A 20,051-nucleotide genomic window follows, 5' to 3' on the forward strand; every position below is an offset into this window, starting at 1 on the left:
ACCCAACCAACTGTTCAGCTTTCCTAACACCCAGACATATACACAAACAAGACAATATAAAAGTGAGTGGAAGTGGGGTGAGTGTGAGAAAGTGAGACCAACACAGGCCATAAATTCCACCCCGCCTGACACTTCATAAGCCTTAGTATTTTCATCTTTGTCCTTCTGAGTTTAAAGGGTGGTCCTCTCTTAATGTCGATAGTGTTTTTATCGGTCTCCAGATGGGTAAAGAGTAGGGAGACTTCAGAGGACTAGATCGTGCTTGGTAGGGAGAACCTGACCTTGGAAACACTAAGTTCAGAGTGTTTATGATCTCGGGAGATGGCTAATTCCCCACTAAATCCTTGTTTACTCAACTCCTGCCTTCTCTCTCCCTATTCTTAGATATCTGAGACTGGGCTGGAGAACTCCCGAGTCACCTGCGGCGGACGTAAGGGGCTTTGGAGAGTGTATTCCGTCCCATTGGCAAAGGCAAGATGCATACACTGGGAAGAGACCTTTGACTCAGCCTGCCCTAGGCTTGGGTGTTGTGTCATTCCTCACATGTGATGTTCTCCTAAGCAGCGGCGACCTCACACATCATGGGACTTAGTCACCCCAGTGGCTCCACCCCTTTCCTTCTCTCCTCCCCAACCCCCTACCTACTTCCTCGCTCCGCCCCACTTCAAAGCAGTGGGAAGAAGAGGGTGGATGGAGTCAGGAAATGCCACTCTTCGAAGCTAGCTGCGAGAAGCAGAGAAACTCGGCGTTTGGTAAAGTGCAGGATGTGACGTTCCAGCTTCTACTCTTCTTCAAGCTCTGTTTTAAGCTCTTCTTGCTAGTCACTATCCCAAAAATAGTTCTATCCTGTTCGAGAACACCTTATCACTTACACACTGCCCTAGTTGTAAACTTGCTTTTCCTTCACTTCTGTTTCTCAATTTTCTCCGGACCTGGAATTCTCAATCAAAAGAACTGGTTTGAGTGGCCGATCGGCCTCGTTGCCTTCTAGCTGCGTGACCTTGAGCGAACCACAAAATTTCGGGGCCTAGTTTCCTCGTCTGTGAAATAGGAGCGAAACGTCTACCGCACCACTCCTGTTGGGAGGCTCAAATAAGGAAGCCCTTTAATCAGCTGTAAAAAGCAAAAGAAATGTTAGCGATGTTAATTCTGCCCGGCTAGTCACTCTCCTAGAACTCTTCCCATTCCTTTGGTAGTCACCCGCAAATCCCGCCGAGAGCTTACAATTAACGCCACTCTTCCCTGGCATCTTTCCCATTGACTTCCGCATCACCCGCGAGGCGCCGGCGCCGGGTGCTGACGCCGCGGTTCTCCCCTCCGCCGGCGTACGATGACGTATGGCCCCGCCCCCGACCGCGCCTGGCCTCCCGCGGGGCCCCGCCTCTCTGGCCGACGCGGCGCGAGTCCCGCCTGGCGGCTGACGTGTGGCGCGCGCGGCCGGGCCGCTCCAGCAGTTGGTGCAGCGGCGGTTGGGGTGAGTGCGTTCACTCCGCCCCTCCCCTCCACCGGCCGCGGCCCGGGCCCCCACCTCGCCGGGCCCAGCCCCAGCCGGGTTCGTCCCGTTCGGGCCCGTGCCGCCCCCTCAGCCGGCGACGCCCCGGGCTGTCTACCCGCCACCATGGAGCTGGAGGACGGTGTAGTGTATCAGGAGGAACCTGGTGGCCCCGGGGCCGTGATGTCTGAGCGGGTGTCCGGCCTGGCCGGCTCCATCTACCGCGAGTTCGAGCGGCTCATCGGGCGCTACGACGAGGAGGTGGTCAAGGAGCTGATGCCGCTGGTGGTGGCCGTGCTGGAGAACCTGGACTCGGTGTTCGCGCAGGACCAGGAGCACCAGGTGGAGCTGGAGCTGCTGCGGGACGACAACGAGCAGCTCATCACCCAGTACGAGCGGGAGAAGGCGCTGCGCAAGCACGCCGAGGAGGTGAGGGCCCGCGGAGCGAGGGCCGGGGGTCGCGGCCAGGCAGGAGAGCCGAGGCGCGCCGGGCCTCCTGGAGGGCGGGCCTGAGGCCGAGGCCCTCCAGCACCGAGCCCGGCGGCTACGATGGTACCCGGGACTCCAGTCCGACACTGGAAACCGAGTCAGGGTGTTGAAGGGCCGGGTGAAGGACTGCGATGGGAAAGGCAAGGCCCGGGGAGGAAGCGACGGCCTGGGGGGTACACCTGCGATTGACCAAGGGCAGAGATTTTACGGTGTCTGGTTGTCTTAGGTTGTTTAGGGAAGTTTCCGACCACCTTTAGATAGTCAGCGGTTCAAACTTTTACCGTGGGCGGGGTGGGGTGGGGGTGTTTAAACAGTTCCGTCCTGGATGTGGAACTTCCGCTGGTTCCAATACCTTTCCAGGGGCTTGCTGCTTTGGGAAGTTAGAGATCTCCCTCTTTCGGTCAGTTTCTTCTTGCCGTTTTAATCCTCTGAGAAAGAAGTCTTGTTTCATGTTTTATGTGCTTTGACTGACATTTTGTCAATACTTAGATGTTGTCTCTAAATAACAGAGAATGCAATTTTATTTTATTGGTGTCCCACACCAAAGCATTCCTTCTTATGAAGTGGTAACCTTGGACAGTTCCCTGAAAAAACCTGTTTATGAAATGGTTTGGGGGGGTGCGGGGGCGGGGACGAGGAGGGGTAGGTGGTTATTGACAACTTTTTTCTCCTGAGTTTTCTTCTCAGACCAATGTTTACAGGTGGATTGGCCTTTGGTGCCCTCACCTCCAGTCCGTGAATCTTTTGGAGGTTTGGAGGTTTGGAGTGGAAGTGATAGGTTTTGATTTGTTGAGAGTCAAGGATTTTAGCTTTCCGGCTGTGTTGTGTTATTTTTGTGGAACTTATCTAAGGCAGGCAAAGTATCCTATTCATCTGTGGTTCCCCATCCTCTAGTATACATGGTTATTGAAGGAGACTAAATAATTATTGAAGAAAGGACATGTTTTCTAAAAAAAATGCTTGAAAAAGTTTTTAGGATGAATTTGTTTAGTAGCTCATTTCCTAACACCAAACAGTAACACCATTAATTTTGATTTGTTTTGTCACTTGTACCTTTGCACCTAGTCAAATAGTTCTTTTTTTTTTAAGTTTGCCTATAGAGATAATTTTTAGTTCTGATTTTGTGAGACAGTTGTCTCAATGCCATTGAATTTGCCAAAAAAAAAAAATTTTTTTTTTTTTACTTTACTTCAAGAGAACTTCCCAGTATGTAGGGGTGGCGTGGTTAAAAAAAAATCTAATAAGGATGGGATCACAATTTCCACTAGTTTATTCACACTGTTTATTATACAGCAGAGGTCAAGTACTACCTTTGAAATCATAGGCCGTATTTTCATGCTCATACAGGCTCTTGCCAGTATTAACGACCTATACACACCGGTGAGGAGCAGGCCAGGTCTGCCCTATCACCTCCCACAAAAGCAATGCTCCCTCTGGGCCTAGACTACTGTCAGTCCATGTAAACATGGGCAATATGCCAAGGTCACACGTGCCAGGAAAACCATTTCCCATAGGTTGCAAATTCAGGGGAAAAAAAAAAGACCAATTGCTAGCTTCTGGGTGGTACCTTAATTTCTTACGTGAGTAAATAACTTCTTAAAAATGGGTTCCATTGACTTTATTTGTTTATAGTTTTTCGGATACATCTATAAATTCTCCATAATGAAATCTTTGCGCAAAGGGCCATGACCTGAGAATGGAGAATATTGAAATGTTAGGTGAGCCAACTCCCATACCACAAACATAAACCGCCTCAATATCAGTCTTCATGTAAGATCATAAATCAAGTTTTGCCCAGTACCCAGAAATTCAGTTTCTCTTAGGCCAATATGCAGAGTGAATTCTGTATTTAATTTTCTGTAAGTGCTTTGTTTGTGGCCTTTAACATGAAAACTAAGAGTCTGCTGTTCATAGCAAAAGTGCCTCAGGATATGTACAGCAAAAGTAATAATGAAAACATGGAAATTTTAAGTCATCATAAAATATAAAGTAAATTCTGAGCACTTTTGTGGATATTTAAGAGGGTCTGTGAATAGTGAGAATGCTTTAGGAGTGTGTGAGGCTGCTATAATTTCTTGCTTGCAGGAATTCTTAGCAAGGAGTCAGCAATTTCATTTTTAATGATATGACTTAATTTGAAGACCTTTTTTCTTTTTTTCATTCGAATTTTTTTGTGTGGAGTTACTCTGCTGTTTTAGTGATCCTTTAAAAACAACCTAAAGGAAGGCTGATATCAAATGGGCCTGGGACCAGTTTAAAATACTAATCCTCAAGAAATTGATCATCATTGTCCATCACTCTCCCCTTTGGCCACTGCTTCAACCATACTTCCATTCGTTAACCAAGCCCCCCACCCCTCATGCCTTTGCCCATGCTGTTCCATTGGCCTAAAATGCTTTCCTTCACTTTCTTCTCAGCTTAATTTTCACTTCTTCAGTAAGACCTTTGTCTGTTAAAGTAAGGCCTGTGAATTTATTGAATAATTTATTTGTAAATGAGTGATTTTCAAAAAATAAAAATCTTGATAGAAAATTATCTGGAGAGAACTGTTTAATAGGAATTGTTCTGGGGTAGAATTTGTTAGCGATTTTCCTGTTTTTGTTTGTCCAAGTTTTCTGATTCTTTTAAAATAAGCATAATTTGCTTTGAGTAATCTAGAGAAAGAAAAAAAGAGAAACAAAACAACTTTCCTGAAAAGTGGACAAATGAGTTAAAGAACTTTTTCTTAGGAATTTAGTTCCAAGTGGTGATTCTGTGGGACTTTTTCTTATCACCATTATTCTCAAAGGGAGAGTGCATTTAACATCATTGGGTGGAGGGAGATTGTCCATAAAAATCTTAATTCTCTCTTCCTTCTCTCCTTGCTTGATTGAAGCATATGAAGAGAATGGACTGAAGAGAGAGGATATCCTTTGCTGTGCAAATGATAATCAGTTAACTATTGTTTTAGTTCTTAGGACAGTCTTATCCTCCCTTACCCTCTGGTTTCTGAAGGAAGATCTCTAAGTACTATTGTGTGTCCCTGTTATAGTAACATTCACATTTTTGCTTAGTTAAAATCACAAAGGAGAATACCAAACTGGGCATTTTACCTGATGAGAGAAGTACCTGGATCAGATTCCTTTAGTAAGAGATGGCTAGATTAATAGAGTAAGGACTAGATTGCTGTGCTGTAACACTATAGGTCACTGATCCAATACTATGCCAAAGAGACCTAGGTTCCTGTCTCTTGGACTCCTTAGTTTACCATTAAGTACATGCTACCTGCTTAAATAATACCAAACCTCTGATTCCCAGGAGACCTGGTGTTAGAACGGAGCAAATGTGTGTTTTTTTGTTCTGTTGACTAATGGCTGAGTTATTTTAAAAACTCCTGTTTTGTTTTGCTTAGCACCCATAATGAATACTGCTGTTACCAAAATAAATCATTGAGTTAAGACCAAAAATATCACCATAGACCTGGCTTAATCATATATGTAATGTGCGTATTCAAAAAGCTAATATTTAGAAATGTATACATTTCTAAATCTTGGCTAGTAATATTTAGTTATTGATTTGAATATAGGACTGTGACTAACTTAGGAATTCCATTTTCTAGCAGTTTGGCATAATAGTAATGTTTGAGCCAAACCATGAGAATTTACATATAATATAATTAGGGAAGTTTTTTTTTTTAATTTTTATTGTGGTAACATATATACAACATAAAATTTCCCATTTAACCATTTCAAGTAAACGATTAATTACATTCCTGATGTGCTACTGTCATCACCATCCATTACCAAAATTTTATCATCATTCCAAACTGAAACTCTGTACCCAATAAGCATTAACTACCCATTTCCCACCTCCCCACCCTTGGTAATCTATAATCTACTTTCTATCTTTATAAACTTGCATATTCTAGTCATTTCATATAGTGAAATCATACACTCTTTGTCCTTTCACTCAACATGATGTCTTTGGGGTTCATCCACATTGTACAAGAATCAACCTCATTCCTTTTTTTATGGCTGAATACTTTTCCACAGTCTATACCACATTTTGTGTATCCATTTATCTGTTGATGGACACTTGGGTTGCTTCCACCTTTTAGCTGTTGTGAATAATGCTGCTATGAACAGTGGTGTACAATAATCAAAGAAGTTTTGAAGTTGAGGATAAAAAATTATTACTAGGAACTTTAAAATAGTGTTTGTCTTTTTAAGGACGGTAAATTTTTCCAGTTACTTTTCCTCCCAACTTTTTATTAGGAAAATTTTCAAACATAGGGAAAAATTAAAAGTACATTTATCATCTGTATACTCATATTCTAAATTGCTTATCTGTATGTGTATATGTGTGTGTATACATATTTGAAAATTGCTGAGCCATTTGAAAGTGAGTTACAGACATTATAACATGCCATCCCTCAGTACTTAGAAATTTATCTCCTAAAAATGATGGCATTCTCCCATGTACCCTCAAAGTTAGAATATTTTCAAATGTCATCTAATATTCCATTTGAATTAATTTTTCTTTTTTCTGGCTTAAACAACAGGAATTTATTGCCTCACGGTTTTGAGACTAGGAGAAGTCCAAAATTGAGGTGTCAACAAGGCAATGCTTTCTCCCCAGAGTCTGTAACAATCTCTTCTTGGCTGCCTGTGATTCGATCCATGGGGTTCCTTGGCTTGTATTCCTGCCTTGTGTCGCATAGTGATCCCGTTTGAATTAATTTTTGAGAGCATGGTGTATGGCAATTATTATACAGATAATTAATATTTCCAAAGTAAATTAATGTAACCCATTTGGAAAGGAGGAAATGATTGATTGCAGTTTAGCTGTTTTTCTATAAGAAATTTAAATTTGAGACCTATAAAAATGAATTGAAATTGGTTAAAATTTTGTTTTAAAATTATAGCACGAAAATATGGATTTTTCCCTCCTTTTGAAACTTTGAGATACGGAAACTGAGAAACTGACTCTTCAGCTTAATGTTTTTTTTTCTAGTAACAGGTTTTGTTTGCTTTAGTTGTTTTGTTTTGACTCTTACATATTTTCCAAGGTATCTTGTTTCTGATTGCTTACCTGCTTTGCTAGGGTTATAGAGCCTGAGAAGAGTTTTTTATTTGTCATTTGAAGTCTTGCAGATAAGATTCCCTAAAGAAGCTAGGTCTAAGATTTTGTGATTCTGGATTCCATTATTTTCCTTTAAAATGTATTTTTACTAGCTCTTCATTTATTGCTTAAGGTCTGGAACAGAAGGAACTTCATGATCATCTAGTTCTACCTCATCCCATTCTTTGATATAGAGGTCGATAGAAAGACAAATAAGACACATAGATGCTCAGAAAGAATACCTGTCTTTTGGGCTAAGCACTGTACCAAGCTCTGAAGATGTAGCTACAAACAAAACAGACATGGAAAGTGGCCTTTGCTTTCTTGGAGTTTCTTTTGTAATAAAGAGTAAATAAACAAGCCAGTTATATACAGATTATGATAGATGCCATGCAGAAAATAAACAGGGTAATGGGTTAAAGGGTAAAGAGACTGGCACTTCAGTTGAAACAAACAAGTTTGTAAAAGGTTATGTTGGCCACGCAGCAAACAATTTATCTCATAAGAACAATTGTTTGTATCTGAAACTTTATAGCATATATATTCAGAGTTTCTCCTACTCATTGAAAAATCAGAAAAATAAGCAGCTTTCATAAATACAGATCTTTTTTTTCTCCTATTCCTTCTCATACTTGACATCTCAGCAACATTTGACTCTTTGGGCCACTTTTTCCTCCAATAAACATTACATTTGGGTTTTGTGATTTTTATACTTCTTGGTTTTCCTCTTACCTATCCGAACACTTTGGTAGATGTGGATTCCTCTTAATACTGTTAACATTGGTGTTCCTTGGCTTTCTTTCTAAGGTCCTCTTTAGTTTTCACTCTGCACACTGCCTAGTGGTTTTTATCCATTCCCATGGGTCCAATAACCATTTGTTGATCATTCCAAAATGTTTATGTCATGTACTCACTTAACAGATACTTATTGAGTGCCAGTGATGTGCCTGGTTCTGTGCCTCCTAGGGATAGAATGAAACAGTAAAACAGAAAATGTCATTCCCTCGTGGAGCTGACTGACAACCAATTAAGTACTTTAAGGCCAGTTCTCTTTCTGGAGTTTCAGATCTGTATTACTGTTGTTTACTGGACATTGACACTTGAATGTCTCCCATCATGTTCAAAACTGAACTTCTCTCCAACACCTGTACTTTCTCCATTCCCTGTCTTCAAGAGGGACACTACAGCCTACCTAAATAGAAATCTGGTCACCATCCTTAACTCTTCTCTCACCTTCACCCCCATTGCTACCTTCTTTTGCTTTCAACTTTTAAATACCTCTGGAATCTCTTCATTTCTTTCCACTTCCACTTCTACTCTAGTACAGGTCACTGAATTCAAACTCTACTGAGCTGGAAGTTTGTGTTATTCAACACTATATCCCAGTATCTGGCACATAGGAAGTGCCCATAAAAAATTTATGAATAAAAGACTGAATGGACAGCTAAAGCTGTCTCATAACTGGTCTTTCTGCTTCCAGTATTGCCAACCTGTAAACTGCCCATCACACTATGTCCAGATCTTTGCAAAATGGAAATCTGATTATATCACTTCCATGCTTAAAAGCCTTTAGTGGCTCTGCCTAAACTTTTTGAAATGACTTAAGTTTCTGACATACAAGACTTTGTGATCTGGTCACCCTTATCTTGTCAGCCTCATCTTTTCCATGCTGAAAATTTGGAATTTGTTTTGCGAGATGTATTCTCTCCAGTCCTTTGAAAAAGCAGCCCATTTGATTGGCACTCTTTCTCTCCTGTTGCCTAGCTAATGTCATTCATCTTTCGGGTTTCGATTCTGGAATGCCTTTTTATGAATGCCCAAGGATGTGTTGTCCCACAGCATAGCGCCTTGCTCAGTAAGTACTTAATAGATATGTATTACTTGATTAGATGGATGGATGGAGGAATAAATATGCTTAAGGTCAAATAGCTAAGCTTAATCCTTTAAAAAATTAAACATTAAGATCATTGGAACGATGATCAGAAGTATTATAGAGATTATTTATGCATTGTAGAAAAGTTGGGCTAAGTGATCTTAATAAAAGTCTTTTTAGCACCATGATTCTCTGATTATCCTAATCTTATTAGTGACCCTCTGTTGTACTTTTATTCATTTTAGCCACAAATAGTTGTTTCTGAGTTACTGGTTGAGGAATAAATTGGTCTGTCTGAAAAAATTTTCTGCACAACAGAAGGGTAAGTGCTGAACTATTTGCTTAGAATTTTATGTTAGGCATTTCTAATTAAAATAAAGCAGTTCCCTATTTATTTCTGAAGAACACATTCATTCTGAAGAACAGTAAACATTTATTTTTTGGGCATTGAAATCTATGTTGGTTAAAAGTTTCTGCTAAACTCTTAGGTTATAAGTCAGATTTCTAATTTTAGTGATAAAATTCTCAAATTGAATTTTTTTTTTAGTTGTCCTAGCCTCATTTTTTTGTTATTGCTACCTGTTCAAAACCAAATACTCTTTTAGAAATTAAAAAGGTTTCACAGAAATGTGGAATCAAATAGACAAAGCTTTTGTAAACTCTTAGAAGGGTAACTTTTAAAAAGACAATTGTCTGCTGTGAAAATGGTCCATTTGAATTTATTTGATGTGATTTGGGAAACATTTGATAGAAATTTCCCACTCATTTGTGACTCTGTTTAGTTTTAACTTTTAAACAATGCTTTTATGCTGGTATAGGAATTCTGTCTGCAGTTTACTCAGTTTTTACTATCCCTAACCTAGGTGAGGACAAGTAAGTAAACAAAGATATCCGAGCAGCTAAAATAAGTATTTCACAGACTGTACAGTAAAGCTCATCATCTTGGTTTTGTTGAGAAGCATTTAAAGGCAAAGTACTTATCTACCCTTATTTTAAATACAGTAGTTTCTTAGCCCTCAACAGGTTATAAACAACAAATTAAAAGGATGTCTATTAAAGACAGGTACATTACACATCAAAAATGGCAGATGTTTCTGAAGCAGGATACTGAAAATTATAAAAAGTATTTAGTGCAATGGCCAAGTGCCAGTGTGATGGAGTCAGATTGCCTGGCATATCACTTTCTGGCTTTGTAATGGTGGGCAGGTTTCTTAATGTCAAGCCTCACTTTTTTTATCTGTAAATAGAGAAAATAATAGTAACAACCTCATTTGATTGTTGTGAGGATTAAAGGAGAAAATGTAAAAGCTCTTCAGAGCTCCAGGCATTTAGTTAATATAAATGTTACTTATATGCCTGAAATCTACCTACCTATCTATTCATCCCGTTTATCCACTTATGAAGCATGTGTTAATTAAATGCCCCGTACCAGGAATGGGGGTGCAAGAATGAGTAATTCAGTGCCCTGCTCTTGAGGAACTCATAGTCTAGTGGGGGAGGCTGATGTAAATAATAACTAGGTCAGGTTTATATAAGTGTTTTAAACAAGTACTGTATGCACAGGTGCTAAGTGGCTAACTCGACCTGAGGGACAGTTTCACAGAGAAGGGGTATCATTTAACTGGGTCATGTGCCACAAAGCCAAAGTAAGAGAGGTTTTGAAAGTGTTTGATGTACTCAGGGAACAACAAAAACATGACATTTGTTTTTTGTATATATTTAATAGTAAATATTGATTTTCCATGTGTTCTTCAGAAAATATAGTAGCACTTCTGCCACATTTGGGAAAGGCAAGAATTGAGGTTGAAAAAATAATCAGGAGCCAGAGAGTAAAGGACTGTGTAATTGAGTTTGGGTTTTATCTGAAGGCATTGTATACTATAACGCAGTATGGTTTAGTAATTAACAGTGATTCACAGTGATTCAGAGTGATGATTCTTAATTATCAACAAAAGGTTAAATTTTATTTGATAAGCTCAATTTTAAGGAGACAGGTATGTTTGAAATTCTAGAAACATTTTCCATTGGAACAGATATGATAAAAATGTTGTGTTTTAATTTTCCTTAAAAATATGGTTATGGAGAATAATTCATTTATTGGTGATACTAGTCAAATGACTTTGTTAATATTTTTTACGTTGAAAAATTCCATTTCCGCAATAGACTGCCTGTTTTTTAAAGAGACACTAACTAGATTTTTTTCTTCCTGTGATGTTTTCACTTTATGTAGTTGCCACTGTATGTTTTATATTTATGCCAATTTATAACACTTGATTATTCAGTGTAACTATTGTATGTTTTATTTAGTGCACATGGTAACAACTTTTTTGAGATAAAATCCACATGCCTTATAATTCATCCATTTTAAATATACATACAATTCAGTGGTTTTCAGTATATTCACAGAGTTTTGCAACCATCACTACAGTCACTTTTAGAACATTTTCATCACCCCAGGAAGAAATCCTGTACCCACTAGTGGTTAACCCTCATTTCCCCCCAAACTCTAGCTTTGGCCAACCACCTTAGGCAATACTTTCTGTTGCTTTAAATTTACCTTTTCCTGAACATGTCATATAAATGGAATCGTACAATATTTGGTCTTTTGTGACTGGCTTTCATTTAGCATATTTTCAAGGTTTATCCCTTTGGCGTTGTGCTGGTTTGGATGTATTATGTCCCCCAAAATACCATTATCTTTGATGCAATTTTGTGGGAGCAGGCGTATTAGTGTTGATTAGGTTGGAATCCTTTGATTGAGTGTTTCCATGGAGATGTGACTCAATCAACTGTGAGTGAAACATTTGATTGGATAATTTCCATGGAGGTTTTACCCCACCCATTCAGGGTGGGTCTCTATTGGATCACTGGAGTACTTTAAAAAAAGCCACACAGGCCCAGATGCAGAGCAGCTAAGAGTGACATTTTGGAGAACAAGTGAGAGTGATGTTTTGGAGAGAGCTGCAGCTAAAAGAGAACAAAACACCCCAAGGGCAACATTTTGGAGAACGCCATTTTGAAACGCAACCTGGGAGCAAGCGGATGCCAGCCACGTGCCTTCCAAGCTGACAGGTTTTCCTGATGCCAATGGCTATCCTTTAGTGAAGGTACCTCAGTTTTTGATGCCTTACCTTGGACTCTGTGTGGCCTTAAGACTGTAACTGTGTAACCAAATAAACCCCCTTGATAAAAGCCAATCCGTTTCTGGTATTTTGCATTCTGGTAGCATTAGCAAACTGAAACAGGCGTATATCAATATTTTGTTCTATTTTATTGCCAAATAATATTCTATTGTGTAGATATACCATGTTTTATTTATCCATTCATCAGTTTATGGACATTTGAGTTTCCACATTTTGGTTATTATGAATAATGCTGCTGTGAACATTCATGTACAAATTTTGGTGTGGACGTATGTTTTCATTTCTCTTGGGTATATACATAGGAGTAGAATTGCTGGGTTATGTGGTAACTCTGCCAGACAGTTTTCCAAATCACTTGTATCATTTTACATTCCTATCAGCAGTGTATGAGGGTTCCAGTTTCTCCACATCTTCGCCAGTATTTGTTATTGTCTGTTTTTTAAATTATAACCCTCCTAGTGGGGGTGAAGTGGTATTTTATTTTGGTTTTGATTTGCATTTCTCTCATGGCTATGATGTTGTCATCTTTCCATGTGTTTATTGTATCTTTGGAGAAATGTCTTTTTCAGATTTTTGGCCCATTTTTAAATTGGGTTATCTTTATTTTAATTGAGTTATGAGAGTTCTTTATTCTACGTATAAGTTCCTTATTAGATATATGAGTTGCAAATATTTTGTCCCATTCTGTGGGTTGTCTTTTCGTTTTCTTGATAGTGGCCTTTAAGGAAAAAGGTTTTAAATTTTGATAAAGGCTTAATTTATCTATTTTTTCTTTGATCACTTGTGCTTTTGGTGTAGAGTTAAAAAATCATTGCCCACTCCAAAGTCACAAAACTTTATACTTTTGTTTCTTCTAAGAGTTTTATAGTTTTCGCTCTTCAGTTTAGGCTTTTGATATGTTCTGAGTTAATTTTTCTATGTGGTGTGAGGTAGGGGTCCAGCTTCATTCTTTTGCATGTGAATAGCTGACTGTCTCAGCACCATTTGTTGAAGAGACTGTTCTTTTCCTCCATTCAGTTGTCCTGACAGCCTTGTCAAAAATCAAAAAACGGTAAATGTGAGGGTTTATTTCTGGACTCAAATCTGTCCTCTTGATCTAAATGTTTATCCTTATGCCAGTACCACCTTGCCTTGATTAGTATAGCTTTGTGGTAAGTTTTGAAATAGGGACATGTGAGTCCTCCAACTTTGTTCTTTTACAGAATTTTTTTGCTATTCTGGGTCCCTTCACTTCTCATATGAATTTTAGGATAGCTTGTTTTATGCCAAGAAGGTAGGTGTTATTTTGGTAGGGATTTTGTTGAATCCGTAGATCAGTTTGGGGAGTATTGGCATCTTAACAGGATTAAGTCTTCTGATCCATGAACATTGAATATTTAAGTCACCTTTAATTTCTTTCAGCAATTCAGCATACAAATCTTTTGCCTCCTTGATTAAATTTATGCATGTTTTATTTGTTTTGATGCTATTGTAAATGAAATTGCTTTCTTAATTTCATTTTTGGATTGTTTATTGCAACTTTGTAGAAATACAGTTAATTTTTGTATCCTGCAACCTTACTGAACTTGTTTGTTAATTCTGATTTTATGGGTGTGTATGGATTCCTTAAGATTTTTTATATACAAGATCATGTCATCTGCAAATATAGGAAGATGGAATTCTTCCTTTCCAATTTCTGAACGCCTTCTATTTCATTTTCTTGACCAATTGACCTGGCTAGAACTTTCAGTAAAATGTTGAACGGAAGGGATAAGAACAAGCATTCTTGTTTTCTTCTGGATTTTAAGGGGAAATATTTCAGTTTTTTACCATTAAGTATATTAATTGTGGGTTTTGCATAGATGCCCTTTATCAGGTTCAGAGAGTTCCCTTCTATTCCTGGTTTGTTGCGTGTTATAATCATGAAAGGATGCTGGATTTTGTTAAATGCTTTTGCAGTTATTGAGGTGATCATGTGAATTTTGTCCTTTACTACTATGTGTTTTTGTTCAGTGCTTAACAAATATGTTTTTAGTTTTGGGTGTTGTTTTTGTTATAAAATCTGAAAAGATTTTGCTTTTTGACAAGAAAGAAGTCTAATTTTATAACTCAACATAAGTTTGGGCACTATTAAATTAATCTCTAAAAAGGCATAGGTGTGCATCTAAAGATTAAAATTTTATGTGAAAAGCTGAATTTATGTCCTCTTTCCCTCTTTGATAGGATGGTCAGGGAAGGCCACTGGGGACATAACATTTCAGTTGCAAGATGAAGGATGAGAGACATCAAGGCAAGATTGTTCCAGGCAGGCAGAAGGAATGAGGCTCTCAAGTAGACAGTAGTTTAAAAGGAAGCAGCCAGTACGTCAAAAGTAAACAACTTTCTGTATATATGTTATATGTTACAATAATGGAAATAACTGAAATTGTGGCACTGTAACCTATAACATTCTTTGAAATTTGCTCTCTAACTACTTGTTAAATCGTACTTTGAAAGTTACCACTGTTTGTATAAATGTTAAAGTTCACAATAATAAAATGCATTTGAAAAAAAAAGAAAAAAAGGGAAACAGCCAGCCTAGGAGACAGGAATGGTAGGGAATGAGGTTGGGAGAGGCAGGGAGGAGCTGATCACTCACTGGGCCTTGCAGGCCATGGTAGAGAGTTTGGATTGTATTTTAAGATTGTATTTTAGTGGGAAGCCATTGATGGTCTTTAATCAAAGTATTAAGATGATCATATATCTATAATTTGATGTAACTAATACGTACTGAAGTATTTCCAGGTGAAATGATGTGTGAGATTTGTTGGGGGGAAAAGAGGCAGAATAAAGATAAAACATGCTAACAATTGTTGAAATTGTGCATTTGTGCATATTTGAGAATTCTCATTAAAAAAGAGGTTTTAAAAAATGTAAAAAAAAAGTGTCATAAGTAGATTTCCCCCCTCCAAAAATGCTGATTGCTATAATGTGTAAACACTACAATTAAAACTCCAGATCATTCTAGATCAAAATAATATCTCCTACCTACTCTTGTCTTCTTTTCTCTCTTCTCCTAACATTATTACTTTACCAAATTAAAACAACAAAACAAACAGAAACTTCAAATTAAAATTTTTAGGAAACTCACACTTTAAAAAGAAAACAAAAAACACTTGTTTTTTTTACTTTCACTCTGATTGTCCCCAAATCCAGAGCAGAAGATGGGACTAGATCAACTGTACTGGTTGAACTTTCAAGTTCTGTGATTTATGTAGACAGCTTAACTAAATTCACTTTCATCATTGTTCTAAGTTTATACCAACAGCTGTATTAAATTCTTTATATCGATTAAAAGATTAGCAAAGGACTCCAGTCCAAAGTAAAGACTTGAGATTAATAGAATTTAACTTGGAAAATAATTCAGAAGATAATAGTGATGTTTTGTTTTAAGTATAAATACCTGATAATATTAATATAACTTAATTTTTAGAGTTTCTGGACATCAATAATAAAACTGAACTAACTATATTATACTTAAAGGTGCTAAAATTACTGAAACATATTCTGTACATACAGTGATTATTTTTTAAGGGAGCCTATTTGAATGCGTACATATGCTTATGAAATATTCTTGTCACAGAAACAGCTCTTATGAATTCTTAAGAAAAACCATTCATCCCAATAGATAGAAGAGCAAAGTATGGGGACAAATAGTTCACAGATGGTTGTAACAGAACTTTCCTTGAATTCCAGGAGCTAAAAAAAAAGGAAAAAGGAAAAAAGAAAACATCTTTCGCAGTCCTTGCAGATTGACCTGTGTGAGTGCTCTTCTTCAGAGTTTATCCAGACATGAGTTTAGAGCATAAGAGTCTTTCTGATCCTTCCTACACAGGCGTCTGTCTGGGGCATGCATGTGTAGCACTACAAGTTGCATTTACATGGGTAGGAATGTCCCTCTTCCCTAGGAAACAGTTTCTTCATAGCACTGGGCACTGCATTGTATGCCCTAAAGCCAGCAATCTTTTGCACTAGGCAGCACAACTTGATGGCTCTCCCATAGTGTTCTGTAGGAAAGCTCTGTGATCTGCCTTCTACACACAGGGCAAGTTTTGTGATGGCAAACCTGGGATGAGTGTCCTGGTTCAGTCCTTCAGGCCCTCATCAGAGAGAGATTGGGCCAGGCATACATGCTCCCAGTATGTACATGAGGGTTATTTACTCTGCTCCCTCTGGATCAGGGACCCACACTGGGAGTGAGGGGCCAGGGAACGGGCCAGCCAGGGAGCCACAATATCCTACCACTTAAAAAAATTTTTTTTCATTAGTGAAGTTGTAGGTTTATAGAAAAATCATGCAGAAAATAGTGCCCATATTACAATTGATGGAATACTATTATTATAATTATGCTATTAACTATAGTCCATAGTTTACATTAGAGTTCACTGTTTTGTACAGACCTATGGTTTATTTTTAGTTTTTATTCTACTAATTTATGTAAACCTAAAATTTCCCCTTTTAACCACATTCACATTTATAATTTGGTGGTGTTGATTGTATTCACAATGTTGTGCTACCATCATTACCCTCCATTACCAAAATTTTTCCTCTTCCCAAATAGAAATTCTATGCCAATTAAAGTTAACTCCTCATTTCCTGCCCCCACCCCACCCCCTGGTGACTTGTGTTCTAGTTTCTGATTCTGTGATTTGAATTTGCTTATTCTAATTATTTCATATCAATGAGATCATACCACATTTGTCCTTTTGTGTTTGGTTTATTTCTCTCAATGTATCTTGAAGTTTCATCCGTGTTGTTGCATGGATCCTGCCGCTTTTAAATTGTCTTTTTCTTGATTTGGCACATGACGTGTTACTGCAATCCTTTAGCTGTTTTCTGGAGCTTTGAGAAAGATGTTTCTGCCAGTTCTTGCTGGTTGTTCAAAGTTTCTGTGAGAACATGGAACCCTGAATCTTACACTGCCATTTTGATAGAGCTGGGTTTTTTTTCATAATAGAAGAAAATTTTCACAACAGTGTCAAATGTTCAAATAAAACCACAGTGTCAAGCTTTAAGATCTATAAATTAAAGTAAAAAATGTAAAATATTGATTACATACCTAAAAAGCACAAAACACTATACAATGCTTGGCAAATTTTAGAATACTATGCTTTTTCAGACTTTATCAATGTGATAACCTATTTCTACTTGACAGCCTCATTCATAATCAGTTTCCCTTCTCTTTTCTTGTATGTTTGGGTAAGAGAGTAGAAAATAGATGTTCTCGGTCTACCCTGGTGGTTATTAATCAAGACCAAGGAATATAAAAAGCTCTGGGATGTAAGGAACATTATTATGAAGTACATGTTGAGTCAACAGTCATGTTTGACAACATTTTTTTTTTTAATCATCATTTTATTGAGATATATTCACATACCACGCAGTCATACAAAACAAATCATACTTTCGATTGTTTACAGTACCATTATATAGTTGTACATTCATCACCTAAATCAATCCCTGACACCTTCATTAGCACACACACAAAAATAACAAGAATAATAATTAGAGTGAAAAAGAGCAATTGAAGTAAAAAAGAACACTGGGTACCTTTGTCTGTTTGTTTCCTTCCCCTATTTTTCTACTCCTCCATCCATAAACTAGACAAAGTGGAGTGTGGTCCTTATGGCTTTCCCAATCCCATTGTCACCCCTCATAAGCTACATTTTTATACAACTGTCTTCGAGATTCATGGGTTCTGGGTTGTAGTTTGATAGTTTCAGGTATCCACCACCAGCTACCCCAAATCTTTAGAACCTAAAAAGGGTTGTCTAAAGTGTGCGTAAGAGTGCCCTCCAGAGTGACCTCTTGGCTCTTTTTGGAATCTCTCTGCCACTGAAACTTATTTCATTTCCTTTCACATCCCCCTTTTGGTCAAGAAGATGTTCTCCGTCCCACGATGCCGGGTCTACATTCCTCCCCGGGAGTCATATTCCACGTTGCCAGGGAGATTCACTCCCCTGGGTGTCTGATCCCACGTAGGGGGGAGGGCAGTGATTTCACCTTTCAAGTTGGCTTAGCCAGAGAGAGAAGGCCACATCTGAGCAACAAAGAGGCATTCAGGAGGAGACTCTTAGGCACAAATATAGGGAGGCCTAGCCTCTCCTTTGCAGCAACCGTCTTCCCAAGGGTAAAACTTATGGTAGAGGGCTCAACCCATCAAACCACCAGTCCCCTATGTCTGTGGTCATGTTAGCAACCATGGAGGTGGGTTAGGCGAATACCCCTGCACTCTCCACAGGCTCCTCAAGAGGGCACTACATCTTTTTTTTTTTCCTTGTTTTTCTTTCTTTCTTTTTTTTTTTTTTAACTTTCCCTTCTTTTTTAAATCAACTGTATGAAAAAAAAAGTTAAAAACAAAACAAACATACAATCAAAGAACATTTCAAAGAGACCACAACAAGGGAGTAAGAAAAAGACAACTAACCTAAGATAACTGCTTAACTTCCAACATGTTCCTACTTTACCCCAAGAAAGTTACATAATATAGCAACATTTCTGTGAACTTGTTCCTACTATATCCATCAGAATTTAACAGACCATAGTCATTCCTGGGCATCCCCAGAACATTAAATAGCTTATCTGTTCTTCTTGGATTATTGTTCCCCCTTCCTTAATTGCTCTCTACTGCTAGTTCCCCTACATTCTACATTATAAACCATTTGTTTTACATTTTTCAAAGTTCACATTAGTGGTAGCATATAATATTTCTCTTTTTGTGCCTGGCTTATTTCGCTCAGCATTATGTCTTCAAGGTTCATCCATGTTGTCATATGTTTCACCAGATCGTTCCTTCTTACTGCCGCGTAGTATTCCATCGTGTGTATATACCACATTTTATTTATCCACTCATCTGTTGAAGGGCATTTGGGTTGTTTCCATCTCTTGGCAATTGTGAATAATGCTGCTATGAACATTGGCGTGCAGATATCTGTTCGTGTCACTGCTTTCCGATCTTCCGGGTATATACCGAGAAGTGCAATCGCTGGATCGAATGGTAGCTCTATATCTAGTTTTCTAAGGAACTGCCAGACTGACTTCCAGAGTGGCTGAACCATTATACAGTCCCACCAACAATGAATAAGAGTTCCAATTTCTCCACATCCCCTCCAGCATTTGTAGTTTCCTGTTTGTTTAATGGCAGCCATTCTAACCGGTGTTAGATGGTATCTCATTGTGGTCTTAATTTGCATCTCTCTAATTGCTAGTGAAGCTGAACATTTTTTCATGTGTTTCTTGGCCATTTGTATTTCCTCTTCAGAGAACTGTCTTTTCATATCTTTTGCCCATTTTATAATTGGGCTGTCTGTACTATTGTCATTGAGTTGTAGGATTTCTTTGTATATGCAAGATATCAGTCTTTTGTCAGATACATGGTTTCCAAAAATTTTTTCCCATTGAGTTGGCTGCCTCTTTACCTTTTTGAGAAATTCCTTTGAGGTGCAGAAACTTCTAAGCTTGAGGAGTTCCCATTTATCTATTTTCTCTTTTGTTGCTTGTGCTTTGGGTGTAAAGTCTAGGAAGTGGCCGCCTAATACAAGGTCTTGAAGATGTTTTCCTACATTATCTTCTAGGAGTTTTATGGTACTTTCTTTTATATTGAGATCTTTGGTCCATTTTGAGTTAATTTTTGTGTAGGGGGTGAGGTAGGGGTCCTCTTTCATTCTTTTGGATATGGATATCCAACTCTCCCAGCCCCATTTGTTGAAAAGACCATTATGGCTCAGTTCAGTGACTTTGGGGGCCTTATCAAAGGTCAGTCGGCCATAGATCTGAGGGTCTATCTCTGAATTCTCAATACGATTCCATTGATCTGTATGTCTATCTTTGTGCCAGTACCATGCTGTTTTGGCAGCTGTGGCTTTATAATAAGCTTCAAAGTCAGGGAGTGTAAGTCCTCCCACTTTGTTTTTCTTTTTTAGAGTGTCTTTAGCAA

At 38.4% G+C, this 20,051-nt stretch overlaps 1 protein-coding gene across 5 annotated transcripts in view; it reads left to right on the forward strand.

The window, feature by feature from the left end:
• Positions 1–688: 688 nt before the first annotated feature.
• SPAG9 (sperm associated antigen 9) overlaps positions 689–20,051 on the forward strand; it is a 157,228-nt gene continuing 137,865 nt past the window's right edge. For 2 of the 5 annotated variants that reach the window (XM_037810336.1, XM_037810338.1), the window contains exon 1: positions 690–1,921. In XM_037810336.1, coding sequence (XP_037666264.1) covers positions 1,331–1,921 — 591 coding nt within the window. In that variant the 5' untranslated portion in view covers positions 690–1,330. Of the gene's footprint in view, positions 1,922–20,051 lie in introns of all 5 variants that reach the window. The other 3 variants (XM_037810339.1, XM_037810340.1, XM_037810337.1) reach the window with 2 other exon arrangements.

Source organism: Choloepus didactylus, chromosome 18, assembly GCF_015220235.1.
Source record: "Choloepus didactylus isolate mChoDid1 chromosome 18, mChoDid1.pri, whole genome shotgun sequence".
Lineage (NCBI taxonomy): Eukaryota > Metazoa > Chordata > Mammalia > Pilosa > Megalonychidae > Choloepus > Choloepus didactylus.